This window comes from Hakea prostrata, chromosome 10 (genome assembly GCF_041222555.1).
Source record: "Hakea prostrata isolate BN-2017 chromosome 10, UWA_Hpros_2, whole genome shotgun sequence".
NCBI classification, from domain to species: Eukaryota; Viridiplantae; Streptophyta; class Magnoliopsida; order Proteales; family Proteaceae; genus Hakea; species Hakea prostrata.
Genome location: NC_142609.1, coordinates 46462033 through 46475358, shown reverse-complemented (window position 1 = coordinate 46475358; position 13326 = coordinate 46462033). Strand labels below are relative to the sequence as shown.

Here is a 13326-nt window from a genome sequence, read left to right as displayed (position 1 = left end):
ATGACTTGATCAATACAATTATTTTGTCTTCTAAACTTCTAATTAATTGAAAAAATGTAACATCATAATGAAAAGATTACGAGTAATTAGATACTCTTAATCATCTAATTTTTCTTTTTAGCCCATTGAATGTTGTATGAAGACATGGCTTTAGCACATCTTATTGAATCAACAGTTGGATATGAATCACTTGCAAAATTGTTACAATTTCAAGTTATCAATACAATATGGGCAAGTATCTGCCATACAAAACAAATCCACCCATAATTTTGTCGTTTAAAGACCCAAGGCATTTGACTATTTTTCCCTTTCACATACCATGTTAGGCAAATAACAGAACAGATATCTATAGCTTAAAGAGGGCAATGTGAGATTTTAAGTTTGTAACTCGTAACTGTTTATTAATTATAAAGTGTTGATCTTTAGTCTTTACCGATTGAACTAACCCATAAATGTTATATCATAAAAGAATGATGATTTGACTCGTATGAATCCATCCTCTCCTCTATCTACCATTCCTTCCATACTTGTTTTGACTCCAGTTGTGAGTTGTCTGGTAGACAGACGCCACCAGAAAAGGATAAAACTAATAAATTCTGATTCTTTCTCTTTCTTGACTTACCTTTGTCACCTCAGATTTAGATAATTCTCGATTTTCTCTCCTAATGGGAAAGATCATCTGGGCAGTGGGATGCTGCGTCACAATCCCAGCAACGAACGATTTAGATTTAGCTTACGAGACCCAGGTGGGTCAACAAGCATGAATTACTTGTAAGATTTTTCGGTTCTAATTTTAGATTTTCATCGTTGGATTGAGAAGAGGAGATTTTGTGGAAGACATCTCTTAACGCACGCGTCTCTTCCTTGAGAAATGGGTTGTTGTGGAGACGAAGCCGAAGACGAAGATGTCTTCGAGCAACTCATTTCTAATCCTAACTTTCCTTCCTGCTCTGCCCAAGTCCCAATCTGGGTTCAGCACAATTTTCCCATGGGAAGCAACACCACCCAAGCTGGAAGCTCCGCCTCTCACGACGACGACGGCGAAATTATTTCTCCGATGAACTCTAATTTCGTGGCCCTTACTTGCAAAGATATCCTTCGCACCATCTTTGAGCGTCTACCCGTTACAGACCTCGCTCGAGCTGCCTGCGTATGTCGGTTCTGGAACTCGGTTGCGTCAGATAGAGAGATTCTGACTAGGGCTTTCATATCCCCTTGGAAATTGAAGGGTGTCATCGGTAACCCTTCTTCGGGTAGCTTCTGGCGTGACAATAGCCTTGGCCGATTTGCCATATCTCATCGTATCCTTAGGGGAGACTCTGTCGCTGGCCTTGCTGTTAAGTACTCTGTTCAGGTTAGGTTTTCTCTTTCTCCTTTCTACATCCCTTTTGCTCTCCTTGCTTCTTTTATCTTTATTGCAATTATTGTGATTTTTGTTTCTTTCCTAGTTAAGATACTTGTCTGTCTGTTGCACCTTTCAGAGGTTGAATGATCAGAAAGCGCTTACCTTCTTCCCTTCACGAGTTGTTGCCGTGGTGATACCACAGATTTCCATTTCCCCTCTTTGATCTTAAGCTGAGATGATAGGAGGACAGGATTTAGGTGGGTAGTAGGTAATGTACTCTAGGCCAGATTCAGGAAATTAACCAACAGGAAGGAATTTTCATGCTGCTACCTTCTGTTCAGTCTCTTCTTTAACTTGCATCAAGAAATCTTATGCAATTGGGAAGAGAGAAGTTCTCTTGGTTTGATGTGAGATGGGGATGGGCCATGGAGGAGGGTTTTTTCTTCTTCTTCTTCATCTTGGTGCTTGGGGGTAGGATAGTGGGTTCTGATTACTTTTTGAATAGGAAGGAACATGCAATAAATAGATCTCCAAGGAGGAAGGTCTTGGAGATCCTTTCTCAGTATTGTACCTCAGAAAGAAAATAGTGGTTGGGAACTGGGGTTTCAAACGGTTTGAGTGTTTGCCACTGGGACTTAAAGCTCACAAATGGCCTTGGAACATGAAGATTCTCTGGTCTTTGAAGGATCAACTTTACCTGAAGCAACAATCCAGAGTAAGAAAAAGGCCTTTAGCCCAGATTCAGGAAATTAACCAACAGGAAGGAATTTTCATGCTGCTATTTTCTGTTCTGTCTCTTCTTGGACTCATATCAAGGGATCTTACGCAATTGGGAAGAGAAGAGTTCTCTTTCCTTTTTCTTTTTGTTCTTTTTTTGGGTTGGGGATGGTTTGGGGTTTAGGGTTTGAGGTGAGATGGAGAAGGCAATGGAGGAGGGTTTTTCCTTATTCTTCTTCTCCTCCTCTCTCTCTCTCTCTCTCTCTCTCTCTCTCTCTCTCTCTCTCTCTCTCTTGGGTGCTTGGGGGTAGGATGGTTGGTTCTGATTCCTTTTTGAATAGGAAGGAATATGCAATAAATGCATCTCCTAGGAGGAAGCTCTTTGGAAACCCTTCTTAGTCTTATACCTCAGAAAGAATTAGTGGTTGGAAACTGGGGCTTCAAACGGTTTGAGTGTTGGCTACTAAGACTTAAAGCTCAGGAATGGCCTTGGAACATGAAGATGTTCTGGTTTATGAAGTCTCAACTTCACCTTTAGCAACATTCCAGAGGAAGAAACTGGTTGCGGGTCTGTCCAGCTCCACTGCTCCCCACCCAGTCAACTTCTATGATAGTCCAGAGCATATGCCATCAAAATAATCGATTCTGTGTTCTATTTTATTTCTCTTAAACTGCTTTTTCGCAAAATCTCTCATTTTGGAATTCTGAGATTAGTAATGTTTTAGTAGTGCATGGATTTTACATGGTTATCTGTACTTGGCAAATATATTTTGGAGATGGTGGATTGCTTGGGCCATAGGTTGAATCTTTGTATAATTTGAAGTTCAAGAATGGTTGGACTGCCAGCACTCTTTGAACACTCCTTGGATCTGTACTCCTCCCTGATGTTTTTACTCTCTTTTCTTTCTTCTCAGTGTCTTCTTTAACTTGCCACCCCCCCCCCCCTCTTTCTTGTTGTCTAATAAACATCTCTAGTGAGATACAAAGATCTTCCTATATCTTTTACTAATAGGGTTTTTTGCTTTCTTGGGGGGCTGAGGTAGGGTGAAGATTCTGCTTGCAGATGGAAAACTTTCAGTAGGCTATTTAGATGCCACCTAGATCATGGAAAGCACAATCAATCAGCAAACCAGTATGTTGGTCAATTATAGGCTTCCCTTGTAGAACTGGGGACATACAAAACTGATATTGTTTATTGTTTTCCTTGCCCTATTAACCATGTTGAATACCAATTATTGCCATTCTTTGTTGTATTAATATCATGCTGATAATAATGTTTGCTGTTTGATTGGTCCAAATGGTGTTTAAAATTGTTCATTTTTCCAAATTGATAGTTCACTTCTTGGTAATGAACCGGATAATGGGCACCGATGACAAACCAAGAGAGCTTTTTCTTCATGCAGGTAATGGACATAAAACGTGTAAATAATATGTTGAGTGACCATGGCATATACTCAAGGGATAGGTTGCTGATCCCTTTGAGTAAACCAGACCACCTCTGCAACAGAACATGCTACATAGAGTTCGATGTGCATGCAAAGAGGGAAGTGGCAGTAGTATATCTGGAGGGCAGTCCTGATGGAAAGCTTAGCTGCTCCATGAATAAGGCCTCCACCAAAAGTGGCGGTAGGAGAATAATTGATTCATTGAAGAGAAGCATGCGTGTTGATGATGGAACTGCAGAATATTACTTGTCTATTTCAAATGGTGACCCTCGGGCTGCAATTGCTGAGTTCTCCGAGGACCTTAGGTGGGAGGAGGCGGCGGTGCGCTCCTAGTTTCAATATGTGTGTGATTCCGGTCTAATGCAAGTGAAGTGCTTATATTACCATACTCATGGCATTTCTTCAGTGTAATGTTTTAAAATGAAGCTGTAGATGTTCTGAATTAAAGATGTAAATGACTGCAATTTGCTGTGAAATAAGGATCCTCAGTTTCTGTTCATTACCCATTCCTTCTGTAATAATGTGGGCTTCAGTCAGGTTGGGAACCTAAGTACATCTTTAGAGAAGAAAAGGTGAAAAAAGAAGGCATAACTAGTGCAGAAGTCTCCTGCCACCGCGTGCCCCATGGAAAGTCATATCTGCAACCCCTGTTTTCTCACCTGAACCCACAGCGAATACATGGCAATGGAATAGATGTGAAAAACTTGAGATGGAAGAGAAATGTGACAGCACACCCTTCTGATTCCTAAAGCTGCACAAATGGAACTGCCACCAAATAACCAAATAACAAGGTTAGTGGCTGATAGGTTTTGTCTAAGACTGTAGAAAAAAATTCGAGGAAAATTCAAGTTTTGATCATGTGAAAATGGAAAGCTTAGGTGAAAATTTTAGATTTTTTTGTGCAAGTATCGGCGAGCTTTAGGAAGTATTTTAGGTGGGATTCTGCATTTAAGCTAATTAAAGTATAAAAAATACATTGATTATATTCTGTTAAAAAATCATTGTATATATGTCATACAATGTACATAATATTAATGTAGAGTTGTTTGAGAAGTATACTATAAACTTAACTATTTAAGTATATAACATTCAATATTTAATTTCTAACTTTAAAACATCAAATACAAAGTGATTGACAATTAAAAGGAAAGTACAGTTCAGTGTTAAGAGTGTCTTGGTGGATCCATCCTGTGAGTTATGTAGTACTATGCTTGTAACATTTTCTCCTCCAACCAACGAATATAGACATCCCATGACATTTTATATTATGGTTGTCAAGATAATTGACAACTGTAACTTTATAAGTTTGGTTATCAACATGTTTAAGATAACCAGTTTAAAAGAATAAACAATTTAGATAGGGAAGTTCTGATGGAGGGGGTATTTGGGAAAACATGAAAATCAAAAAAATTGAAAATTTTGAAAAGTTACGAAACTTGTAAGAAAAAGTTCTAGATTTCCATGAATTTCTCGAGTTTTTACGAAATTTTTCATGTTTGTCACGAAATTTGAGAAATTTTTTTTCATGAACCAGCTGGGTTGAACAAAGTTTTGACAAGTTTCGACAAAATTTCGATGGTTTCGATTGAAATTTAGGATTTTTTTGGACCAAAATGAATATTTGGGTTGAAATGTGCAAGGTTTGACCGAATTTTATTCCATGCCAGAGACTGAAAGATGTAGAAGATGGAATGGTGAGTATGGTGATTGGGGGAGCACGCACTCATTGACTGTTGTGCCCATGGGCAGTCTCAAGATTCTCAACATGTCTGAAGTGAGAAAGCTGGAATCTAGTGACTGGTAGACGAGCAGGGCTTGTTTAACTTCTACTGGGGCTCACTGGCAGAGAATCTCCTGGGACGACTGTCTCACCCTTTTTTGGTAATTGCTCTGTCACTTCACCACATTCCTAAGCATGTTATCACCGACACAATGGCCTTTATTTATCATACATGATGGAAACTGGAAAGAGTTTCTTCCACCAAGCAGTCCAGGAAAAGTACCTCCATCAATGTTATTCTCTGGTAATCTTACGGAGAGCATCTCAGATTCTCAAGCCCTCCATGACCATGGATCTGAGAAATTTTGGTCCAATATTTCTGAGAACAACCTTTTTCTTTTAAAGCAAAAAACTTTTCCTTCACTCGCAGAGGAGAAAACAATTCCCAACCCACTAGTAATTTGACCATACAATGGGGGGCTCTTTCTCGTTAAAGAATTCCCAAATACCATATGGTGGAATTCTCTGTGGAAACTGTGCCACCCAAACTAGACACAAGTTGTTCTATTGGCCCTTGAATCTTGATCACACACCTTTTTTTCATTTTCCTCTCTTAACATTTATTTAGGTAAGAGTCACAAACAAAAGTCATAACCAAGACTGCCTTAGAACATTGAAAACCTCACGACAATATAAAGAGGGGGTAACCCATCACGAGAGATTGAATTCAGAATAAAATGTCACAGTGACTAGTTAAATAATTAGTGTAGCATTGCCCAAAGAATAAATATCCAAACATCCCAATTCCAATGGTATTTTCCTCGGTAGAATTTTCAATTGTAGTGTTAATACTTGTGCCACTGCACCCACCCCACAACATAGCTTTTCATCACAGAATAAATAAACCTGTGACCCACCTACCCCATTTTTCACCTTTGTTTTCTATGTATGATCCTTGGCAGCCTTACATAACGCAGACAGATTTGGGGTTTGCCCAAGTGGTGACATGGATCCCTCACAATTTCAACTTCAATTACATCTGCTTGAAACCATGAGAAAAATAAAATAAAATAAAGGGTGGGGATTAAAATGGGTTTCTTGAACTAAGTAGAATTCTCAGACTTCCCTTCAGACATTCTTGCTTGTTCAGTCAGAGCACTCGATTCCTTTTCCTGTTGCTTCTTGAGAAAACTCTGAGCAGTTGCCGTTACAATTTTGATGAAGAAGTTCATAAGCATGAGCCAAACAACAGTGTTCCATATGAAAGCAAACGAAAAATCCCATTTCTTCCCCTGCAAGAGGATAGAACCATAAATAAATAAAAATTTCATTTTTAAGACTGGAACCAAAAAGGAAATTCTATGTAGACAATTAGAATTTTAGCATTCAAGTGAATCGTGTCCAACTAAACAGGGTTTCAGCTCACAGGCAATATTTTAAGGAAATTTGGAGCAAATCAAACTAACCGTCTCCTATGTTCAGTAAAAAAAAAGATAATACCAGTAACAGAGATAACAAGTTTGCGAACCATGAGACCAGAACTAAATGATATGCGTGGAGAACACAATGCTAAAGCAAAAATTGACTTTATGTAAATGCACACACAAACACATATGCTTGTGGCACTGTAGCATTACTAACTTTCTATGTATTAACACAAAGACAATACCTTAATATTTGTGGGCACTGGAGGTGCAGCAGCCATGTACTTCTCTTTGATCATGTGTAGTTTGTCTACAAGGCCAGGTAGGATAGAGGAAAGACCAGGAATATGGCCGAGAACCCAAATCAACTCATTCTCGATCCACTCTAGTAGTTGATTGTTGCAAACCGAGATTATAAAGACTGTCTGCAAAAATGAATGACAAAAAGGAATATACATCAGGAGAGGGAACTAAGAGAAGTGATAAAACAGGTGCAGAATGCCATGGCTGTAAATAACTACAATACAGCAATAATGCATATCTCTAGTGTTGGTAAAAGAATGAAGGGCACCAGCATAACCAGCTCTCAGCTCCCAAGTGAAACCGAAGCAGGAACTAATCACCAACATCAAACCAGAGCTGTGATTCACAGTATTTAAAATCTAAATAATATAAAACAGGCTATACAAACCTGTATGTGGGTCTTAATAATTGCCTTTCCAATCACAGTTGCAAGGAAGAACTCCCAGAACGGGATCCCAAATTGCCCACACATGATGCCCGCAAGGTCAAATAGAGGGTTTGGCACCTGAAAAGTATCCTTCTGGTTAAAAAATAAAATTCAATTTTTAACACAATGTGCTTTTGAGTAAAAACAGTTCTACTTTATGAAGCTAAAGTAGAGGTGCATTATACATCAAGGACATAAAGTTAGAAACAAAAGAACACCAAAGTAGAAACTAACTACTTAATCCCATATACAACCTAATCCTTACAAATTGGGTTCAGAGAATTGGGTCATTACAATAGAGAACTCAAAGATGCTAGACCCATGGCCCACATTGATCCAGCCGTTGAAGCAACAAGAAGAACCTGAAAAAGTAAGGGATGCACAGAACCAAAGGTCCTATGCATAACCCAACCCAAGACTTATTTCCACTAAAATAAGCTCTCTAGGTGACTTATCTCAGTTATATGCATCACATGTAATTCATTAGGCATTCAAAAAATTAAGCATAACTTGACCCAAGAAAGTGAACGAAACCCAAGAGAAAAAGAGGTCCATCTTTTATCCTTGCATCAACATCACAGACTTGCCATTTCCTTTGCTTGTTGGACCTAAGCCTAACCAAAGGCAAGCTAGAGAACATGATCTCTCGTTTGATTGAAAAAACTCATCTAGGAACATCAACGGATGCGTGGAAATGTGGTCATTTGAGTAACGTTATGTAATCGTTAGATGGATCTATGCCCTGGACATATTAGCTTCTAGTAAGGAATCTATATCCTTGTACACTTAAGGAGATTTTTATATTATCTGGGAGGTTGCACTGTGTGTTTGATGGCTGCGGAAAGCAACAGGCACTCTTCATTGATAGGTTGTTCTCACACTTAGTAGTCTCCAATAAAGATTTGTGGTATTAGCCTTCTGTTGTCATTGTTGTATATAATGCTTGCACTTCGTCTCATCTTTTGGTTAAAATCCCCCTAATCCCTCAGCAAACAAAAATACAAAAAGGCAGGAAATGAGTTGTTAACTTGTTGCAAAAAATCTAAATACCTAGTAGACAAAGTTCAAAACTATAGTCAGACGATTTTGGACTGGATCTGTTGATCATGATAACGGGCATAATCTCGCAAGTACTTGATATTTAGCAGCTAAACCAGAAACAGAAAAATAGAAGCAAAAGTAAAGTGCACCTTAAGATGATTCAGCATAGATGACATGCCTAAAAGTAGGTACGAAATTACAATAGTATATAAATTACTACAGTACTTAAGTATAAGGGGGGTATTCAGACAGTTGTCAATCAGGTAAGATACTGGGAGGCAGAGATAATAGTATATAAAGTGATACGAAACAAATGGTGTGGAGGAGAAATGATGCTGCCCAAAGCAAGAACTACAAATATAAAAATTCAGGTGTTGTGACTATAGTGTTTAACTTGATTTAAGTGACTCCAATGATGCCATTAATCATATTTAAAGTGCTACCAAACAAACAGAGAGGAGGAGAAATGATGCTAACCGAAGCAAGAACTAAAATTGTAAAGAAGTTCAGGTGTTGTGAATGTGAGAGGAGCCAGCGTTTAATTTTATTTAAGCGACTTGCAATGAAACCATTACTGTCGACATCGGATGAGTCCAAGTCTTCCATTGCATCAACCTTGCTCCCTGAAACTTGTGCTGCATGAAGATATGAATAAGATAAGAACCAGTCTCCTTCATTGAGTATTAATTCATGACTTAAAACACTCATACCAGTAACAAATTATTTAATACAAGACAATCCACATCAAATTTTATTTTAACCATTCCAACTATCAATGTCCAGCAAAACCAAAGACAGACACTGAAGTATGTAACTTTTCTCAATAGTTCCATAAAGCATCACTAAATTTTTGGTGCTACCTCATTGGTGGATCTGGTCTTACCACTATAACATTAAATTACAATTTACAAGTGACATATAATATCGGAAGGTACCTGCTCTGGAGATGAAATAAGGAGGAAGCTCTCCGAGTGCGGTTCCAAGACCCCACAGAACAGCCTCCAATTGAACCTGTGGCAAAATGCTGCTCACTGGAATCGTTGTACCATTTACTGATGAAAAAACTGGGGGGCCATACTCTGAGCAATCCTTCAAAAGCCATGAAGGACTTTGTTTCAGTTGAATTGTATCATAGGGAGCAGTCTTCAAATCAACTCGGCCACATTGCATTGCTTTTATTGTAAACAGTGCAATATGTGGACCAAGATACAGCACAAATGTGTGCAAACCAGATCCTACCAAAAACGAAAACAAGAATATAATCAAATTGATGTCCAGCAAGAAGCTTTTCATTCATTGGGTGTAGACATATCAATCAAGGTGATCACAGAAACCAAAGTGGGTTAGCAACCCAGCAGGAAAACATACATCCATGTATCAGGAATGCATATATATGCATAGTGTTTCTGAATAGAATATTTACTTACCAAGACCAATGGAAGATGCTACACCAAGAGCCACCCACCACAGTACAAATTGGAGATAGCGAGAAAACTCCTGAACATGCTGCACCAGGCACAAGGCACATCAAGCAAGTAGATAGTTTAACTACAATTAAGTCATGAAATCAAAACCAGATAAAACCACAGATGATGAAGATGGAACGAAATGCTAACACATCTTTTAAAACTCAAGAGAATCCTACCAAAAAAAAAAATCAAGACATCAATATTATGAAGAAGCATGCTAGGTGATAAAGAAACCACACAATGTAATGAGTCTAGTTGAAATGAGGACATTATGATATAATTGAGTCGCAAAACTAGAAAAAATTCAAGGTGACTTAAGAGTGGACCTTGGGGGACATAAGTTAAAGGAGCATTGTCTAATGTGGTATGGACATTTACAACAGAGGTCTTTAGAGGCTGAGGTAAGGGGAGGCAATATGATACATATTAGAGGGTTCAGAAGACCAAGGGGGAGGCCAAAATTTACTTGGGAAGTGATGAGAAAAGACTTGAATAACCTAGGTTGGTAACAGATGTGACCTCAACAGAATTGACCAACAGGCCGGAATTCTGGTAGCAGACCCCACGTACTGGGGAAAAGGCTTACCTGAGTTGAGTTGAGTTAAATATGATTGTGTTAACCAAATAAGAACTTGTGCAAAGCTATCATCCTTATATTGTAATCATAGAACTCCTTGCTTTTTTGTGTAAAAACACACCAAAAAAAAAAAAAAAAAAGCAATTCCAAAGACTACTAAATAATGAAGCCAATATGGGCAAAAACAAATGTAGGATCAGAAATGTGTGTGTGCACGTGTGTGATCCTTTTTCCCTCTAATAGCCCAAAACAGATACCAATTGTTCTTGTACAATCCCAAACATAAACAAGAAAACAAACTGAAACCATAATTTATAGGACAGAATACCTTTTCATGAGGTCCATCAATGGCTATTAGCATAACTCCAATGGCTACTAACAGAATAATCAGGAGCATAACCCATCCACCTTCTGTCAGAACATAAAATAGTGATTGCTTCAAATATTGGATAGTAGCCAAAAAGAAAAGCTTCAATGTCTTGAAAGGTTGGGTTGTTAGTGTCAAATTTTTCAGTTCCAACTCATGCTTCTCGCGGAGACCTGAAAGAAACAAGAAAGTATATCAGCAAATGGAAATTCAGAGAAGTTTGCCAACTTCCATATCTTTTCCCCTTTGATAATTTTCCATATTATGATGAAACAGAAATAATAAAGCACACACAAGAAACATGAATGCCAGGGAATATAGAAATTTATTTTAAGATATAAGGAATACAGACTACCATAAGCTTCAATGGTGGAACAAAGCACAAATCATCTCTGAGCCTCAACGAAGCAATCTATATAAGTTAAAGTTGAAACAGGACGTATGGTTATCAGAACACCCTAATGCACAGAATTGGTTTCCCCTGAAACACATCAAGTGACGGACAGAACACATCAAGGCCTTCTCTTCCCCCTTCTTGGCCCACGTCATCCCTGCGCATCAACTCAACCCTCACTGCATCCCCTCTCCTTGCCTATTCCCAACTGCTCATCCACCCCCCAACCTACCGCCTTCTTTGGAGTGGGGATTTCTACTTACGTCAAGACCATTGCTAGACCTTTCCTCTCTCGCTCCCCTGCCCCCTCCGCTTATGCCTAGCCAATTTTACGTAGTGTTGCACCCCTTTGATGGGTGATAACGTCACTGATGACAATGTTGTCAAACCGACATCTCTTCTCCTAGATCTGCCTCCAACCGAGAGGGTTGTAGGAGGAGAAGCCATGTTATAAGGGGCGTCACCAAATCAGCAAAGATTTTATCGTTGGCTTCAAGTCATCAAGAATGGGAAGAAAAAGAAAAAACCGAAATACTAGGATTAATGACTAGTGTGCTTGGATATTTATTTTGGTGCTTTTCTTTGTTTCCTATTTAGTTGTGCTCTCTTTGTTTGGGCTCTGCCCTTTGCCACTTTTTATCCTCTCTCTCCCCCCATCTTTTCTCTTTGGTAATGTATTTAATTAGTCATCATAAAAAGCCAGCTAGGTACCAGAACCACTAACATAACAGGCTGAGTGACCGTTCCAGCAAAATTGTGCATATCAACATTCATGCTTTCTAATCACCTGGCGTTCAAACCACAGAAAGATCTTTTTTCAGGTCTCTCCTTTTCACTATCATAAGCATTACCAATTTATGTCTTCCAGGAGGGAAACTCAACTAATAAGCTTGTTGCTTAGTTTAGGCTCTAGAATACTCTATGAACCCACCACCAGAAAGTCACTGAATCCATAAGTTCTTTAATGAAGATGTCATAGATCTGATATATTAGTTCAGGCTTTTACTAGTCAATTTTAAGTCTCCTCAATGTGAAGTTTAGCAAGTTCCCATCCAGCCACATAATCTAAATCCTAATTTCCCCCCTTTTCTCCGACATTAGCAGTCAAAAACTGAAATTGAAAGAATACCCTTAATCCTAAAATTTCTTAAACTAAAGTTCTCCAACGCCAACAGCATACAGACATAAATAAAGAAAGGAAAGCTCAGCCCCAATTCTTAACCCCTCTTAACGTACACTCACCGAACTCCAAACCAAAATAAATTAAACGGAATCAGAAACCTAATCGATGGAAACCAGGATGATGCAGCAAGAGGAGAATCCAGAAAAAAAACACTTACTTGTTGAGATCGATGGGTCTTCAGGAACCGAAGAGGCCGAGTTAGATGTTTTGCGTTTTCCGGACCCCATTCTGCTTAGATGCTATATAGAATCCGAAAACATCGACCCAAACGAAATAAAAAAGACTGTTTTTCAATCTCTATTGATGTATCAGTGCCCCTTGAGAATGACCCAATTGAACCCTTAAAAGTTAGAGATCGATTATCGATCTGTATAGAAGGAAAACAGAAAAGATGGAAAGAGGGGGAAGTTGCAAATCGTCAAAAGTTCTCCTTTTTCGAAGTTTATGAACAGAGAGAAGCAGATAAATCTGGAAAGCGAAACAGAATGATTATCTGGGGTGAAAGTTATGCTCCATAGCTGTTGCCGTTACACGCCAGGAGATTTGCAGCATAAGAGTTTTGGGAGAGAAGAGACGTATATGCTATATTCTATTCTCTTTTCTTATGAAGTTTTCATAAATAATGAAGGATTACTGTTATTTATAAATTTCTAAATACGCATTAAGAATAGATAATCAGAGTTTTTTCAAGATAGATTTTTGGTTTAAAATAACTTGTAAGTTTTGCAATGGTTTCAGAATATCCAACAAATGATCGAAGATTGATTCCTAAGATATCTATTTCTGCCTTTTTGAAGTGTTGCTTGAAAGGAAGTAGTCACAATCCAGTTTGTATGAAAAAATGACATATTATTTTTTATACGACAAAGAAAATGCATCTTTCTTGTTTATCACTGTCTTCCTCATAAAATAAT

At 38.4% G+C, this 13326-nt stretch overlaps 2 protein-coding genes across 2 annotated transcripts; one reads left to right on the top strand and one right to left on the bottom strand.

The window, feature by feature from the left end:
- Positions 1 to 650: 650 nt before the first annotated feature.
- On the top strand, positions 651 to 4327 carry LOC149003462 (peptidoglycan-binding LysM domain-containing protein). The gene is made up of 2 exons (XM_089138484.1): positions 651 to 1354; positions 3466 to 4327. The coding sequence occupies exons 1-2, from the start codon at positions 872 to 874 to the stop codon at positions 3838 to 3840; spliced, it is 858 nt and encodes a 285-aa protein (XP_088994610.1). The 5' UTR covers positions 651 to 871; the 3' UTR covers positions 3841 to 4327.
- Positions 4328 to 5953: 1626 nt separating this feature from the next.
- On the bottom strand, positions 5954 to 13030 carry KMS1 (SNARE associated Golgi protein family). The gene is made up of 8 exons (XM_089137560.1): positions 12570 to 13030; positions 10797 to 11008; positions 9850 to 9928; positions 9358 to 9657; positions 8900 to 9057; positions 7343 to 7459; positions 6897 to 7076; positions 5954 to 6519 (listed from the first exon to the last, which is right to left on the bottom strand). The coding sequence occupies exons 1-8, from the start codon at positions 12637 to 12639 to the stop codon at positions 6331 to 6333; spliced, it is 1305 nt and encodes a 434-aa protein (XP_088993686.1). The 5' UTR covers positions 12640 to 13030; the 3' UTR covers positions 5954 to 6330.
- Between the last annotated feature and the right edge of the window lie 296 nt (positions 13031 to 13326).